This window comes from Eptesicus fuscus, chromosome 21 (assembly GCF_027574615.1).
Source record: "Eptesicus fuscus isolate TK198812 chromosome 21, DD_ASM_mEF_20220401, whole genome shotgun sequence".
Taxonomy (NCBI): domain Eukaryota; kingdom Metazoa; phylum Chordata; class Mammalia; order Chiroptera; family Vespertilionidae; genus Eptesicus; species Eptesicus fuscus.
In genome coordinates, this window is record NC_072493.1 from 42627309 (window position 1) to 42645050 (window position 17742).

Here is a 17742-nt window from a genome sequence, read left to right on the forward strand (position 1 = left end):
GAGGCTGAGTCGTGCCTGCCGATGGCTGGTCACGTGGCCCGCTCCGCCCGCCGCAGGCCTCTGAGCGGCTCAGGTGTCATCCTCATTCCTCTGCTCCGGTCGAGCGGCAGCGGCACGCCAGGCCCTGGACTCGGTGTGGGAGCCACACGGCTCGCGACCCGGGGCGGACGGTCCCCCTGCGCCAGACTGGATGTACAAGGTGGGAGAGAAGGCGCACAGCACCCGTGTTTAGGACACACCGTGCGATTCGGCCCAGCAGGAATGGGGGGGCGGGGCCTCCCTGGTGCACAAGCACAGAGAGGGGGGTGGGGGGTGAGGGGGGGAGACCGGCACTCCTGGCAGGAGGAGCCGCAGATGCAAAGGCCCAGAGGTGGGAATCGTGCTCAGTACACGGCGGGAGGTGGGGGAGGGGCGCTTTAGCTGGAGTGTGGGGTCCAAGGAGGGACTGGGACAGAAACTGTCTATAGGACTGAGGTTCTGGCCCCGGCTCGGCGTGGGACTTGCTGTGTGGCCTTGGCCACGTTGCTCTCCCTCCCGGCACCCCCATGTTCTCACCCGTAGCATCATCACGTACAAGGATGTGATGATGTATTCGCCTCGTATTTAGTGAATGTTGATGCTCCGGTATTTGCTGAGCAGCTGGTTGTTCCGGGCTCCGAGGCACAGGTGTGTGGACTCTGCTGGCCTGGAAGGAGGCCAGGCTTCGGGGGTCTCTGAGGGCCCCACGGAGGACTCTAAAGTGCCTGGGGCAGAGAACCACGGAGGCAGGTGGAGGGCATTACCAGTGCTCTTTGACTTCCCTTCACTTGCTTCCTGCTAAAGCCCTTCATGCATTCACACATTCATTCATCACACACTCATTCATTCGTTTATTCACACACTTTCATTCATTCACACATTCATCACACACTCATTCATTCATTCACTCACACACATTCATTCACTCACACACATTCATTCATGACATTCATTATTCACGCATTCATCACACAGTCATTCATTCATTCACGCATTCATCACACATTCATTCATTCATTCATTCACGCATTCATCACACATTCATTCGCTCACACACACTCATTCATTCATTTACCACACATTCATTCATTCCTCCGCATACTGATTGCGCACAGGCCACGTCCCAGCACTGTGGGTCCCACCCTGGCTTCCTGGGCTGAGGCTCAGGCCTGATTTGGAGATGGTAACTGCTCGTTTAAGCATTCAGTGAAGACCCAGGCACCCCTGAAGGGCACAGGATCGTTTCCTCTTTGGCATCTCTGTGTCCCTCTCCTGTAAACTGGGAGGAATTTTTTCTCTGAGGAGCTGTCTGTCTGGAGATCAAAGACTAAACTAACGCTGGCGGCCAACCGAAGCCTCAGTTTCCTCGGCATTTATCAGGAGCCGCGAGCTTCACATTTTTATTCCTTTTAACCCTCAAGTAGGATTAAATCCCTGAGGTAGAAATTGCCTTCTCCTCCTGTGACCCATGAGGAAACTGAGGCTCAAAGAAGCGTGATCTGTTGCCAGAGGCACAGTGAGAGCCAAGGCCTAGGCACTGAAGCTGTTAATCTGCCTGGTAACTGATGACCTCACAGCTCCCATCCACTGGGCTAAATCTGCCTGGCAACTGGTGACATCACTAAGACTACCGTCCAGGCTCAACCTATGGGGTACCTGATAACATCACTGAACAATAGAGGCATTATGATGTGATGAGAGCCTACTAAGTGCCAAACACTATGCTACGCTAAGCAGCCCCGCCTCTGGGTTCACACAATGTCCAATGTTGCCTCTATTTTGAGTATAATAATAACGTTAGCCCAGATTTATTGCTGCAGACCACGAGCCAATCATTTTTACGGCTATTGACACATTAAACCCTCCCACTATTTCTACTGTTAAAAAAATTAACAAGCATTTATATTGTGCTTACTCCAAGCCAGGCACAGTTCTAAGCCAGGCACTTTTTTCATGGAGGTAATGGTTATTATTATTATCCCCATTTTATGGATGAAGAAACTGAGGCACAGAGAGGTTGACTTGCCCACAGCCACAGAGCTGCTGGGACATAGACTTCAAAGCCAGGTATTCTGACTCCAGGGTTTATACAATTAACCAAGACACTGTGCTGCTTCTCTTATCCCCATGTTACCGTTGAGGAAACTGAGGCACGGAGCGATGTAAGCCAGACTCTGAGCACGAGGTATCCAGCTCCATAACAATACCCTTATTCACGCCTGCAAAGTCCCCACCCCCACCCCCTGAGGTGACCAGCCCTCCCGCCTTGTTCCCTGGGGAACAGCCCCAGCCAGGGGCAAGGGGGCCTTCACTGGCAGACCACAGACCCCAGGCCAGCTTCCTGAACAGCCCCCCTCGGACCCTGCCCTCTGGGAACCCTGGATGGCTGGGCTGAGCCACACCAGGCTCCCCGAGCCCTCCTGGGACCCCAGGCAGAGGGCACAGTTCTCTAGCTTTGTCCTGCTCCATCCTGACCCTGATGCCAGGCCTCGGAGACACCCCCATCCCACAGAGCTCCGCAGCCGGGGAGGGAGGCCTTCAGGAAAGACACCGGAGCTTGCTGGGCAGGTCGCATCCCTCAGTGGCCTCAGTCTCCTCATCTGTCCACCGGGCAGACAAGGAGGAACTAACAGAGAAGGCCTCTGCAAGCCACTGGGTCTCCAACCTCACTGGGCCCAACACCTGGCCTCCTTTTTATTAAAAACAGTTGTTTTCATGGGAAGACTTTAATGCTTTATTCATTCATTCATTCAGTGAGTGTTTTGTTAAAGTTAAACGCACATGAGTGCCGTGCAATGGCTCAATGAATTTTGCAAAGTGGGCACAACATATAACCAGCCCCCATCTGCCTCTCCCCACAATCACCCAGGCCTCCCAGGGTCACCGCCGTCCGCCTTCTAACACCATGGCCCCTTTCTCCTGGCTTTGAACTTCCCATCATTGGACAGATGCTCTGGATGCTCTCGTGTCCCTCATTTTTCGTTCAACATTATGTTTCGAGGTTTTTTGTTTGTTTTTTGAATATATTTTTATTGATTTCAGAGACAACGGGAGAGAGAGAGAGAGAAACATCCATGACGAAAGAGAGTCATTGATCGGCTGCCTCCTGCATGGCCCACACTGGAGATCGAGCCCGCAACCCAGGGCATGTGCCCTGACCGGGAATCGAACCGTGACCTCCTGGTTCATAGGTCGATGCACCGAGCCAGACCGGCTGGGCTATTTTTTGTTTTTATTGATCTTTAGAGAGAGAGGAAAGGACAGGGATATATATATATAAAGAAACATCGATTGGTTGCCTCCCATGTGCACCAACCGGGAATCGAACCCAAAGCCCAGGCATGTGCCCTGACCAGGAATCGAACCTGCAACCTCTTGGTGCACGGGACGATGCTCCTACCAGCTGAGCCACACTGGCCAGGGCATCTTTCTGAGCTTTTTTCTGTGCGGTGAACTCCAGTCCTCCTTATATAACAGAAGGTTTGAAACATTCTCTTCCACAACTTGAAATAAATCCACAGATGATATAACCTACTTACAATCCCCTCCCCCTAATTCAATGTATTGTCCTAAGTGTCCTATAAAGACAAATGGACAGGCATGCAGTGTGGCAGCTAAGACCCGGCAGATCTGGGTTTGGGGGGTTGGGGGGCTGAAACTTACATCCTTTTGAGAGGGTTCTCCTTAAGAAAAAGAACCAGCCCATGTCCTAGCCGGTTTGGCTCAGTGAATAGAGCATCGGCCTGTGGACTGAAGGGTCCCGGGTTCGATTCCGGTCAAGGGCACATGCCCGGATTGTGGGCTCGATCCCCAGAAGGGGGCGTGCAGGAGGCAACCAATCAATGATTCTCTCTCATCATTGATGTTTCTATCTCCCTCTCCCTTCCTCTCTGAAATCAATAAAAATATATTGAAAAAGAAAAAGAACCAGCCCGGCCAGCGTGGCTCAGTGGTTGAGCATCAACCTATGAACCAGGAGGTCATGGTCCGATTCCCGGTCAGGGCACATGCTCAGCTTGCGGGCTCGATCTCCAGTGTGGGGAGTGCAGGAGGCAGCCAATCAGTGATTCTCTCTCATCATTGATGTTTCCATCTCTCCCTCTCCCTTCCTCTCTGAAATCAATAAAAAAAATTTTTTTTAAAGAAAAAGAATCACTATAGGTGACAAGGCCCTCAGGTAGAGGGAATGGCTATTCCGAATGTGAAAAGACTAAACTACAGCAACTTGCTTCCTCTCGAAAGCTGAGCCGCACTCCACACAGTCCAGGCCCATCACACGCCGGCTGCCGGTTGGCATGCCGGGATCCCTCGTCTCCTCCTCAGGGTATTCGGCTGCCCGGCGCCCTGGAACGCGTGACACCCTAATCCCCAGGCCCGGGGTCATCACGCCCAGGGCCCGCTCCCGGCAGGCTCGCTGCACCGCACACAGACGTGACTGTGAATTCATCAACATCCCACAGGCGCCCGGCGAAGTGTGTCCCCCACGCAGCTTCACCCCAGTCAGGTCCCCGACCCTGTCCCTCCCCCACACCACACACGGGGGGCGGGGGGCGGGGGGGGGGGGGCGGGCGCTGTGATAGAAAGAGGCAGCAGATGAGCAGGCAGCTCTTCAAACATCTCCCTTTGGGCAGTTCCACTTCCGTGGTTTGGGAGGGCAGCTGGAGTGAGGGGTTCGGCGGTGTGGCTCAGTGGTTGAGCGGCGACCTATGAACCAGGAGGTCACGGTTCGATTCCTGGTCAGGGCACATGCCTGGGTTGTGAGCTTGATCCCCAGTTGGGGGGCAGGCAGGAGGCAGCTGATCAATGATTCTGTCATCATTGATGTTTCTATCTCTTTTTCTCTTCCTTCCTCTCTGAAACCAATAAAAACATAGTTTTCTTTTAAAGAAAAAATACATTTTATTTATTTTTTTACAGAGAGGAAGGGTGAGGGATAGAGAGTTAGAAACATTGACGAGAGAGAAACATCGATCAGCTGCCTCCTGCACGCCTCCTACTGGGGATGTGCCCGCAACCAAGGTACATGCCCTTGACGGGAATCGAACCCGGGACCCTTCAGTCCGCAGGCTGACACTCTATCCACTGAACCAAACCGGCTAGGGCTTTTTTTTTTTTTTTTTAATACTGTTTCAGCTGCTCAGTGGCTGGACCTGTGGCCTGGCAGGTGGGCTCTGCCGCGGTGGCCTGGCCGGAGTGGGCGGGGCGCCTGACTCCTCGGGCCTCCGTTGCCGCATTGGGGAGCCCCATCGGGGAACCGCGGTGGTGACGTGGCCTCTTCCTTGAGAGCTGGGTGGAGAGTGAGTGTTTGGGGAGCACTTAGCCCCACTGTGCGCCTGGGGGGTGCTCCACGTCCCGCCAGCTGTGCTGTGCGGCTGTGGGCAAGTCACTCACCCTCTCTGTGCCCCTCTCTTCACCGTTAAAATGAGGGCACTGATCATCACCCTCACAGGGTGGTTGCGGGGTTTCAGCCCAACATGGGCGCTGGGCAGATGCCAAAATGCGGCGCAGAGAACGCTCCTCGCCACGGCTCCACCAGGAAGGGGGTGCCCCTCACCAGCCCCCCCGCTGGCCTGGCTCCGCCCCTGAGAGTCCTCCGCCGCTTTCCGCCACGTGTGTCCCGGTGACCTGGGCTGTGAAGCTGGACACCAGGCAGGCCCCGGGCCCTGCACCCTCCCGGCGACCTCTGACCTCCCCTGCTCCCCCTTCTCACGGCGTCTCCCCCTCTCCTACAGCCAGAAGCTGTCGGGCGAGTACTTCCGGTACAAGGGCATCCCCTTCCCCGTGGGCATCTACTCCCCCGAGAGCATCAGCATCACGGAGAACGCCGAGGTGCAGGACGACGACATCTTCATCGTCACCTACCCCAAGTCAGGTACCTCTTTTTCCCGAGATATTTGTGAAAATGTTCAAAATATGACATTCGCCCTTTGGCATGGAGCTCTGCGAGGGTTGTTTTGGGGAACAGCTTTGAGATACAATTCACACCATCCATTCACCCATTTTAAAATATGTTTATTGATTTCAGAGGAAGGGAGAGGGAGGGAGAGAGAAACATCGATGATGAGAGAGAATCACTGATCGGCTGCCTCCTGCACGCCCCCTAGTGGGGGATCGAGCCCACAACCCGGGCCTGTGCCCTGACCGGGAATCAAACCGTGACCCCCTGCTTCACAGGTCGATGCTCAACCACTGAGCCACGCCCGCCGGGCCAGTTCACCCGTTTCAAAGTGCAGTTCTATGGCTGTCGTGTATTCACAGCTGGGCACCCATCACCACAATGAATTTTAGAACATGTCCATCACCCCAACAGGACACCGGTACCCTCTAGCCATCACCTCCCAGCCCCACATTCCTGCCCCCAAGCCCCTGGCAATCATTAATCTGCTTCTTGCCTGGGATCGCCTGCTCTGGACATTTCAAATCATCGGAATCGTACACCGCGTGGCCTCTGTGACCGCCTCTCTCACTCAGCGCCACGCTGGCCTGGTCCGCCTCCACCAGCTCCTCGCTGACGAGTACTTACCACCTTCCAATCCTTTGCCTGTAGCACAATGTAAGCTTTTTTAAAAAATATTTTTTTATTGATTCCAGAGAGGAAGGGAGAGGGCGAGATAGAAACATCCATGATGAGAGAGAATCATTGATCGGCTGCCTCCTGCACGCCCCCTACTGGGGGATCGAACCTGCAACCCGGGTATGTGCCCTGACGGGAATCAAACCCGGGACCCTTCCATCCGAAGGCCGAAGCTCTGTCCACTGAGCCAAACCGGCTGGGGCCACAGTGTGAACTTTATGCACGATTCCCCTCCTGGCACATACATCACGTGCATGCGTACACCTTTGCACAAGTATTTTTTAATATATTTTATTGATTTTTTACAGAGAGGAAGGGAGAGGGATAGAGAGTTAGTAACATCGATGAGAGAGAAACATCCATCAGCTGCCTCCTGCACACCCCCCTACTGGGGATGTGCCCGCAACCAAGGTACATGCCCTTGACCGGAATCGAACCTGGGACCCTTCAGTCCGCAGGCCGACGCTCTATCCACTGAGCCAAACCGGTTAGGGCTGCACAAGTATTTTTTTATTACGTGGAATCAACTCCAAGATACGGAATTGCTTGGTCCAAGGGCTGTGCGTTGGCAACGGCGGCGGATACAAGCACACGTCCCTCCGTCCACACGGTAGCGACCTGTCCCCCAAACAGCGGGCTGTGCCGGAGCTGCTGGGGGCGGTGTTGGCACACACCGTGCGTGTACTTAATGCCCCCGAACTGTACCCTTCAAATGGGTGCATGGGCCACCTTCACGTTCTGTGTATTCCCACACACCCACAAAAAAGGAATTCTTCACTGGCAACGGGGTGACACCTCCCAGGGGTGAAGAGAACCCCGACGGAGACAGGAGAGTGAATGCACGGGGCAGGCAGTCCTCTAGGGCTGGAGCAGAGCCGCCGGGGAAAGCTGCTGGGCGCGGGGTGAGGGGTGGCGGGCGGGGGTCGAGGGTCGGGCAGTGAGTGTCCCCGGGTCCCTGGCAGCTCAGGCCTCTGTCAATCCCCCGGGAGGCGCCTATGAAAACCCGGAGGAAAAAAAAAAAAAAAGAAAGAAAACCCGGAGGAGAAACCCCTCCTCTGTCTGCAGGGTTCCTCCAGCGCCCTCTACTGACGGATCTTGACATTGCGCTGGCGGGCAAAGGAGAAATGTTTGCGGGGCGGGCGGAGGCGGGGCGGGGGTCAGCCCCAGTATCTCAGCGCAGGGCAACGGAGAAGGGATCTGAGCCGAGAGGCAGGGCGCGGAGAACCGGCCCAGGGTGCTTGTTAGAACCCAAGGCAACATAACACTAACAAGAGGTGGTTGCTAACATCATCATCACCATCACTACTTCTGGTCGGACGTGCCTGGAGTCTCCCAGAATCCACGCCTGTGAACTGGATCCCTGATGCGGTCTCTTCCTCCTGCATGTCATTCGTGGCCCCCTCCCCCACGCAATCTGGGGGTTACTCCCAAGAAGGGGCAGTGAAAAGAGCTGAGGTTTTTTTTAAAGTCGATGCCTGGATTCAATTCCAGGTCCCCCCACCCCCCACCCCCCGCCACCATGTATTAGCGAGTCCTTCGGCCCTAATACATACACCCCAGAACCTGGGCCCAACACGTTTATTTCTCATCCTGCAAACGCCAGCCGGTCCAGGACACAGGGAGGGAAGTGTGTGTGTGCGTGTGCGTGTGCGTGCGGGGGGGGGGGGGGTAACCCAGTGGCCTGGCTCCTTCGGGCTGTGGCTCTGCCATCCTTGGGAGCCTCAGTTTCCACTGGCATCTCTGCATCCAGCCAGCAGCGGGGGGGGGGGGGGTGGGGGGGGTGGAGAAGAGAGAGTCACGTGGGAGGTTTTTATGGGCCAGGCCTGGAACGGGCCGCACATCACTGCCACCTGCATGTCCTTGGCTGGAGCTCAGTCACGTGGCCCCGCACAGCTGCAGGGGAGGCTGCGTGGTCGGTCACAGTCCCCGTAGGAAAGCGAAACGGGGTTGGATGGAGGGCTCGCCAGGCTCCGCCACCTGGGCCAGCGGCCTTATTTCCTTGAGCTGTTTCCTGCTCTGAAAATAAAGATAGCCAACTCCGCCTGGCTCCCGCTGGCTGTGAGGAAACCCGCAGCCATTTGTGCAGTAAAGGGAGCCGGGAGCCGTGCTAAACCCCATCCCGCCCCCTCGTCACCCGTCCCCACCTCCCACTCATTGGCCCACTTGCTCCCGCCAGGCACCAACTGGATGATCGAGATCCTCAGCTTAATCCTCAAGGACGGGGACCCCTCCTGGATCCGCTCGGTGCCCATCTGGAAGCGGGCGCCCTGGTGCGAGACCATCATGGGAGCCTTCAGCCTCTCGGACCAGTCCAGCCCCCGCCTCATGAGCTCCCACCTCCCCATCCAGCTCTTCACAAAGGCCTTCTTCAACTCCAAGGCCAAGGTGCAGGCGGGGGAGAGGAGGGAGGCCGGGGGCGGGGGCATAGCTGACGGATGAGGTTGGCACATAGTTATCGAGCACCTACTACGTCCTGGCCCTGACCTAGAACAGCAGTAAAAAAAATAAAAATAAATGCGAGTCCACATTCCAAAGGGAGACAGACAGGCAGAGAACAGATGGACCGAAAAAGGAAAAATCGTGAATAGGTCCAAGATGGAAAAATTCACATCGCGGAGCAGAGGGTGAGGGTTAGAGTTAGAGTGGGGGTTGCGGTTATAAGGAGGGTGGTCAGGGTGTCCCCAGTGAGAATGGCCCTTTTGAGTGAAGACCTGGGAGCCGAAGGAAGAAGGCAGCGGGGAGAGTCCCTCTGGTGGGAGTGATGTGTCTGAAGACCAGCAGGGAGGCCTGTGTGGCCGGAACCAAGTGAGCGAGGGTGGGGGGAGGAGTGGAAACGAGGTCAGGGAGGTAACCGGGCCAAAATGCGCAGGGCCGCCTTGGCTGTGGCTTTACCGGGAGCCAGACAGGAGCCGGGAAGGCTGAGCCCGCCGGGCGCCGACTCCGGTGTTCACTGGCGCCCTCTGGCGGCGAGGTGGGGAACAGCCCGCCGCGAAGGCGGCTGAAGCTGGGAGGAGGCGACTGCGGGCGAGTCCAGGTGGGAGGTGCCCGGGGAGGCAGCGGGGTGGTGGCCAGGGCGGTGAAGCAAAAAGGCTGTATTTCTAAGGTGGAACCAGGACGCTATGCTGACAGATTGGATGTGGGTGTGAGAGCAACATGAGTCAAGGGTGTCTCCAGGGCGTTCAGCTTCAGGAAGTGGGAGGATGGGGCTGTCATCAACTGAGACGGGGCGGGCAGGGAGCAGAGGTTGGGGGCAGGGCGGGGGGGGGGAGGAGGATGTTGGGGGCTCTGCTGGGGCCCATCGACGTCCAGGTGGAGGTTGCCAGCGGGCAGTGAGATAGATGAATCTGGGTTTGACAGGAGAGATCTGGGCTGGACACAGATTTTAGCAATTTGTAGAAAATAAATAGGTAGATAGGTAGGTAGATGATAGATAGATAGATAGATAGATAGATAGACAGACAGACAGACAGACGAGTAATGCAGATAGAGACAAGATGGGGACTGCAATCCGGGGGTCCCCAGGGCCCCCTCAGGCTCCCTGATTCACTAGAGGGACTCAGAGGCTGGCGAAGCTGGTAGACTCACAGTCACTGTTAGCCTGAAAGGGTGGAGGCGCGTGGGGCGGGCAGAGACGTGGCGCCAGCTTCCGTGGTCTCTCCCTGTGGCCGGGCATGAACAGCACTCAGTCCCTTCGCGATGATGTGTGACAGCAAGCACGGAGCGTCGCCCCCACGGACGCTCACGCGAGCCATGGTGCCCAGGGTTTTTGTTGTTGTTGTTGTTTTTTAATAGATTTTTATTGATTTCAGAGAGGTAGGGAGAGGAAGAGAGATAGGAACATTAATAACGAGAGAGAATCATCGATCGGCTGCCTCCTGCACGCCCCACACTGGGGATCGAGCCCGCCACCGGGGCATGTGCCCTGACTGGGAATCGAACTGTGACCTCCTGGTTCATAGGTCAATGCTCAACCACTGGGCCACGCCGGCCGGGCAGGGGTTTTTGTTGGAGGTTGGTCACATATACGTGGCTGACCACCATGTGGCTGACCTTGGTCTTGGGAATAGAGACAGTTGACAGGGAAGGACATGTCTGATGGGACTGGAGGGGGGATGTTTATCCTATCTAATAAAACCCTAATGTGCAAATCGACCGAACAGCGGAACGACCAGTCGCTATGACGCACACTGACCACCAGGGGGCAGACGCTCAATGCAGGAGCTGCCCCCTGGTGGTCAGTGCGCTCCCACAGGGGGAGCGCCACTCAGCCAGAAGCCGGGCTCATGGCTGGTGAGCGCAGCGGCGGTGGGGGGAGCCTCTCCCGCCTCCGCAGCAGCACTGAGGACCCCTCAGGGGATGTCCTCCTGCTAGAGGGTGCAGGCCGGGCTGAGGGACAACCCCCCCCCCCCATGTACGAATGCCGTGCACTGGGCCTCTAGTAGAATATAAACCTGCTAAACAGATTGGAGCCAGGTAATTGGGGCCTCGAATGCCAGGCCCCGTGGCTGGGACTCTATCCTGGGGCGCTGGGAATCCAGGAGGGCCGGGTCCTCGCTGGGTGAAGAAAGACCCCCTGCGGCTGTGTGGAGGCCGGGAGGCCAGGGAGGAGGCGGGGGCGGAGGTCCAGGCAGGAAAGGATGAGGCTGGGGCCTCGGCTGTGGGGACAGGAAGGAGGGGCAGCGTCCCTTCTCTTTGGCCCACACGCCTCACCCTGATCTCCCCCATCCTGAACTCCCTGCCTTTCTCCTCCACTCTGCGTTCCCTGAAGCCAAGCCGTCCTCCTCCTGACCCGGAAACAGCCCCCCCTCCTCCCAGCATGTGGTTGGAGGGAGCCCTTCCCGCTCTCTGGGACGAGGTGAAAGGATCTGAGCTACATAAGCTGGGAAGTCCCCTGAGCAGTCTACCCTGAGTCCTTCCTGCTGCAGGGCCAGGAAAGGAGCTCAAAGCACAGCCTCAGGGCCGGGGTGCTGGCCGTGACGGGCGCCTTCTCCCCTCTCCTAACTCCACATGCAGGTGATCTACATGGGCCGGAACCCCCGGGACGTGGCCGTGTCGCTCTATCATTACTCCAAGATCGCGGGGCAGCTGAAGGACCCCGGCACCCCTGACCAGTTCCTGCAGAACTTCCTCAAAGGCGAAGGTGAGGACGGGAAGGGGGGGCAGGGGGAGCCCCTTGTGGCCCAGAGGGGAAGAGGGACAGAGGAGGGATGACAGAGAGAGAGAGGCAGAGGTACAGGTCGTTAGGAGCCATGGAGGCAGGACACCACGAGGAACGGAGCGTGAGAGAGACAGAGGGCGCGAGGAGACCAGGAGACGGAGAGAGAACCAGAGGCGCCGACAGAAACAGGAACAGCAGGGAGAGAGCCAGAGAGACCGAGGTCCAGGGACTGCGCCAGAGACAGAGAGAGACAGAGGGACACAGGCAGACAGAGAGACAGGGAGACAGAGGGACACGGGGCATCAGGTGGAGGGGATGGGGAGGGACATCCAGCTCCGAGGGGCCAGGCCTGGGCCAAGTGGGGCTAGCCAGGCCCCTATGAGCACCCGCGGAGGCCCCGCTGCCTGGCCCTCACCCCTCCGCCCCTCTGCCCGCAGTGCAGTTCGGCTCCTGGTTCGACCACATTAAAGGCTGGATTCGGATGCAGGGCAAAGAGAACTTCCTGTTTATCACCTACGAGGAGCTGCAGGAGGTGACTCCCCCCCACCCCCGTCACCCCTCCCCCGTGCCGCCCCGCACCCCACCTGGCCCAGCACCCCCCACTTCTCCCTTCCTCTCGCCCCCCACTTCTCCCTTCCTCTCGCCCCCCACTTCCCCTCCCCTAAGGCCTCCTCCACTGTGGATGCACCAGGTACTGGGCGACAGCCGTGAACTGAACCGGGTCCCTGTGGCCGCGAGCAGGAGAGGGACCAGGACAGATAGATAAAATAGGGGCGAGGGGAGGAGAGCTGGAAAAGGGCAGGCGGGAGAGGAGGGCCTGGGCTGTGTCAGTGGCGGGATTTTAAGAAGGTGGAGCCCTGGCCGGTTTGGCTCAGTGGATAGAGCGTCGGCCTGTGGACTGAAGGGTCCCAGGTTCAATTCCAGTCAAGGGCACATGCCTGGGTTGTGGGCTTGATCCCCAGTAGGGGGCGGGCAGGAGGCAGCCAATCAATGATTCTCTCTCGTCATTAATGTTTCTCTCTCTCCCTCTCCCTTCCTCTCTGAAATCAATAACGATACATTTAAAAAAAAAAAGTGGAGGGGTTGGCCCCCAAGAGAAGACAACAGCGACCATCTAGAGGAGGAGGGGGGGCCACGGACAATCGGGGGAAAGTGTCCTGGGCAGAGGGACCAGCCAGTGCAAAGGTCCTGGGGTGAGCGTGAGTGCACTTGGTCTATTCCAAGGTCTGGATGGAGGCCCCATGGCCAGAGCCGAGTGAGTAGGGGTGAGGTGGGAAATGAGGCAGACAGTGAGGACTGTGGCTTTCCCCTGAGCAGTGGGGAGCCATAGGTGGCTTCTGAGCAGGGGAGGCCATAGGATCAACAACATCGTGTGAAACTGTGGCACGGAAAGTGAGCTTCGTTGGTGGCTGTGATCTGGAAGGAAGAGGGAAGCCGTGAACGGAAACACCCTTTGGAGTTAGACTGGGGACCCTGTCTGGACCCCATCAGACATAACCTGGGACAGGCACCCGGGAGAGAGATGCCTTCGGGCTGGAGCAATCAGGGAGGGCTTCCTGGAAGAAGAGGCCATGCAGCGTGCCTATGGAGGACGCTGGGCTTCCCGCTGGAACAATCCACAGTGAACGTGCCCAGCCGTGCTAGGTTCTGAGCGAAGGTCTGTCCTGAGAGCCCAGGAGCCTGGGAGGCTTCCTTACTCCCAGCCTGACATGTTCCCTTCGTGTGTGTGTGTGTGTGTGTGTGTGTGTGTGTGCACTTGGCGTTTCTCATCCTTGACAATACCACAGGTGTCCCCCATCTGCCCCTCTCGCCTCCTCACTTTGTGTGTGTTTTGTATTCTCCTTTCTGTCGGTACTTTTTTTTTTTTTTAATACAGAGAGGAAGGGAGAGGGAGAGAGAGAGAGAGAGAAACATTAATAATGAGAGAGAATCATGGACGGGCTGCCTCCTGCACGCCCCACACTGGGGATCGAGCCTGACCGGGAAGTGGACCGTGACCTCCTGGTTTAAGAGTCTCTGGGGAGCCACGCCGGGTGGGCCTGTCAGTCCCTTTCCTGTGGGAGGAGCCTGGGTGCCGGTGCCAGGGAAGCCGCTAAAATCTCTCAGGGCCTCGGAGGGCTCATCCTTAACGTGGCGGGAAACGCCAGCTCGCGGGGCTGTTGGCATATTGTCACCCCCTCTCCCCACCCAATCAGGTCAGAAGCCGAAGCGCTAGCATCATGTAAAGTAAGGGCGGCTGGGTCCCGAGCGAGGGCCCATCTGATTAGCAGTAACAGTAACGGCCCAGGCCGGGCACCAAACGCTGCACACGAGCCTCTCATTTGACCCCCACAAAGGGCAGGAGGTGCGCCACACGGGACCGAGCCACACAGAACGGCGCACTTGGTAATTGTACGTGGTTCGCCCCAATATTGTTAGTACCCCAGGTGTTTGTTTGTTTGTTAGTCTGAATCCTCACCCGACGATATTTTCCCATTGATTTCTAGAGAGAGTGGGAGGGAGAGGGAGAGACCGAGAGAGAAACATTGATGTGAGAGAGACACGTCGATTAGGTTGCCTCCTGTACGTGCCCTAACCAGGGCCAGGGATGGAGCCTGCAACCCAGGCACATGCCCTTGACCGGAATCGAACCCGGGACCCTTCAGTCCACAGGCCAACGCTCTGTCCACTGAGCCACACCGCGAGGGCTGTCCCTGTTTTAGAGGAGGAAATGGGGCTGATGACCCGGAGGGGGTCGGAACCTGTCCGGGCACAGGGCTCCTCCCTGCGGCCCCAGGGCTTGTATCTCTGTCGCATCCCGGTGAATTGCTATTGATGGGAAGACTCTCCTCCCCCACCCCCTCCCCAGAAGATTTCGGCATCACCCTCCCCCTCTTCTCCATCCAGCTTTATTCTCCAAACCCAAAACTGGGCCACAGAGCTCCTGGGCTGCCCCTGGGTGTGAGGAACGGCCGACATGTTAGACTTTCTGGGACGAGTCTGTGGTTCAAGAGGAAAACGGGGTGGGTGGTTATGAAACCAGGAATGACCTGGAAAGTCGGGGCTGGGGCTGGCGGGCGGCGGAGCTGACCGGAAGGCTGACCGTCAGGGCAGGTCCAGGAAGGCAGCGAGTTGGAGGGAGGACTGCGGGCCCTGGGGACCCAGATCTCAGCGCCCCCCTGGCTGTGTGACCCTGGACACGTGTCTTCCCCTCTCTGGGCCTCCATGGACTGGTTCCGGATACTGCCTCCTCTCTGCAAGGCCATCGGCACGATGGCACAGATGTACCGGTGGGGCTTGGGCCAGAGCGTGGTACACAGTAGGCGCTCAGTCCACCGTGACCTGAACCGTCATTGTCACGGGGAGGAGAGACTTGCCCTGCACCTGGAGGGGAGGTCTGCCAGGGGGAAGGGTGGCACCGGGCTTGCCTGGCAGCCCCGCGCCCAGGGCCACAGGGAGGGAAGTGCAGGGGACGGTGAGTCCCAGGAGGAGGGGGTGGGGAGCGCCTGTCCTTGGGAGTCAGGCCTGGGACGGAATGTCTCAGGGCCTCGGGAGCCACAGGGGGGCTGGGAGCAGGCTCGGGCCTGGGTGTGGGGACAGGAGGCAGGGAGGCAGGGAGGAGGCCAGGACAAGCGTCCACAGGAGAGAATCAGGCCTGACCAGTGCCGGGGCTACGGGGACACGGCGGGGACGTGGCAGAGAGAGTCCAGGCAGAGGGAAGGGGCTGATGACTGACAGGACAGGGGTGTGGGTGGGAAGGGGAGCAGGGGGGAGGCCCGGCTGGGAGTCTGGCCGTGTGACTGGGTGAATCTGGGCTGTTCTGGGCTGGGGACCTGGGGGAGGAGCAGGTTTGGGGCACAGACTGGCTGACGCCCCATTTCTAACCTGAAGGAGGATGATTCTACATAAGGTGTTGGACTACCCCCTGCTGTGACCTCTGACCCAGTCTCACCCCTTCCCTCCCACCCACAGCACCCTCCCAAATCCAAAACTGCAAAACCCCTCAGAGCCCATAGCCCAACCCCTTGGACATGGGAAAACTGAGGCAAAGACAAGTCTGGGCTGAGACTCTGACATCCAAATTCTGGGTCTGGTGTTCCTTCCTTGCCTGGGTCCCCTCCCTCCCTCTCCCCACCCCACCCCGTCCTGCCTTCTGCCTGACCCCTCTCTCCTGCCCCCAGGACCTCCCCGGCTCCGTGCAGCGTGTGTGCCGGTTCCTGGGCCGGCAGCTGGGCGAGGAGGCGCTGGGCTCCGTCGTGGCTCACTCGGCCTTCGATGCCATGAAGGCCAACACCATGTCCAACTTCTCGCTGCTGCCCCCCAGCCTGCTGGACCAGCGCCGCGGTGCCTTCCTCCGGAAAGGTACGGGACCTCCGGGGTTCCTGGCTCCCCAGGCCCCGGCCCGGCTGTGTGGCTTGGGCGTGTTACTGAACCTCTCTGAGCTCCAGCTTCCCCACTGTGACCTGGGGCGCTCCCAACAGAATGCCTTCACTGCCTCACGTGGGCCCAGGATGGACTCCACACACAGGCTTAGCACGGGCGGACACAGCAGGTGCTGGGGGTGTGCCTGTCACCCCAGGGCTACCCCCCCCCCCCCGCCTGCCCCCACCCCCAGCTGCATATGGGAACAAAAGGCCACGGCCAGCTCCGAACCACGGTAAGAAACCTGAGGCTTGCCCGACTGGCGTGGCTCAGTGGTTGAATGTCGACCTACGAACCAGGAGGGCACAGTTCGATTCCTGTCGAGGCACATGCCTGGTTGAGGCTCAATCCCCAGTGGGGAGCGTGTAGGAGGCCGCCGATCCATGATTCTCTCTCATCATAGATGTTTCTTTTTTTTTTTTCTTTTTCCTTTATTGATTTCAGAGAGGAAGGGAGAGAGAGAGAGAGAGAGAGAAAACATCAGTGATGAGAGAGAACCATTGGTCGGCCGCCTCCTGCATGCCCCCCACTGGGGATCGAGCCCGCAACCCAGGCATGTGCCCTTAGCTGGAATCGAACCCGGGACCCTTCAGTCCGCAGGCCGACGCTCTAAACACTGAGCCAAGCCAGCCAGGGCACCATCATAGATGTTTCTCTCTCTCTCTCTCCCTCTCCCTCTCCCTTCTCTCTGAAATCAATAAAAATACATTTTAAAAAATAATAATCAATGGAAAAAATATCCTCGGGTGAGGATTAGCAACAACAACAAAAAATCAATTAACCTTCCCTGGGGTGAGGATTAAGAAAAAGGAAAGGAGGGAACTTGAGGCTGGGGATCCCTTGGGGCTCGGTGGCTGCAAACCCTGGGCCCAGGGCGTGGCGCCGTGATGCGGGGAAGCAGCCCAGGGCCAGCCGTGATGGGAGCAGAGCCGGGCTGCAGGCGCCCTGCGGGGAGCGGCCCGGTCAGTGACAGGTCGCAGAGGAGGTGCCCGGGCTGAGCGAGGTGTGCAGAACGCTGGGTGGGGGTGGGGCGGGGGATGTTCTGGGCAGAGACTAAAGGGGTTCGGGGGGAAGTGGCGGAAGGTCAGGGGTCTGCTGGCGGGATGAGCAGAGCAGGGGGGGGACCCCAAGGAGGGAGGAGGCAAGAATGGTGCCCAGGGTCTGCCAGGTCCAGGCGGCCGGTGTGAGTCAGCAACCGCGGGCGGGGACGGGGCGGCGTGGAGATGGGGCGGGGCTTCCGGCCTAGGGAACCGGGTGCGCAAAGGAGGTGGGGAAGGGGGCGCCGGGCTGTCGGGGCGACGCTCCGGACGCTGCTCACTCGCACGCCCTCCCTCCCCGCAGGGGTCTGCGGAGACTGGAAGAACCACTTCACGGTGGCGCAGAGCGAAGCCTTCGACCGCGTCTACCGCGAGCAGATGCGGGGGATGCCGACCTTCCCCTGGGACGAGGACCCCGAGGCTGCCAGTCCGGACCGTGCCCCCAGCCCCGAACCCAGCCCCAGCCCAGACCAAGCCTCCGAGCACCCGCATCCGTGACCCCGAGAATAAACGCATCGCTCCTGCCCCGGCTCCTCGATGTGCGATGGCGGTGG

The 17742-nt window shown here is 58.4% G+C and overlaps 1 protein-coding gene across 1 annotated transcript in view; it reads left to right on the forward strand.

Moving 5' to 3' along the window:
- Positions 1-17701, forward strand: part of SULT2B1 (sulfotransferase family 2B member 1) — a 34018-nt gene extending 16317 nt beyond the window's left edge. Inside the window, exons 2-7 of the mRNA XM_054710650.1 lie at positions 5751-5890; positions 8769-8977; positions 11606-11732; positions 12188-12282; positions 15911-16091; positions 17493-17701. Coding sequence (XP_054566625.1) covers positions 5751-5890; positions 8769-8977; positions 11606-11732; positions 12188-12282; positions 15911-16091; positions 17493-17686 — 946 coding nt within the window. The 3' untranslated portion in view covers positions 17687-17701. The remainder of the gene's footprint in view (positions 1-5750; positions 5891-8768; positions 8978-11605; positions 11733-12187; positions 12283-15910; positions 16092-17492) is intronic.
- The last annotated feature ends 41 nt before the right edge of the window (positions 17702-17742 follow it).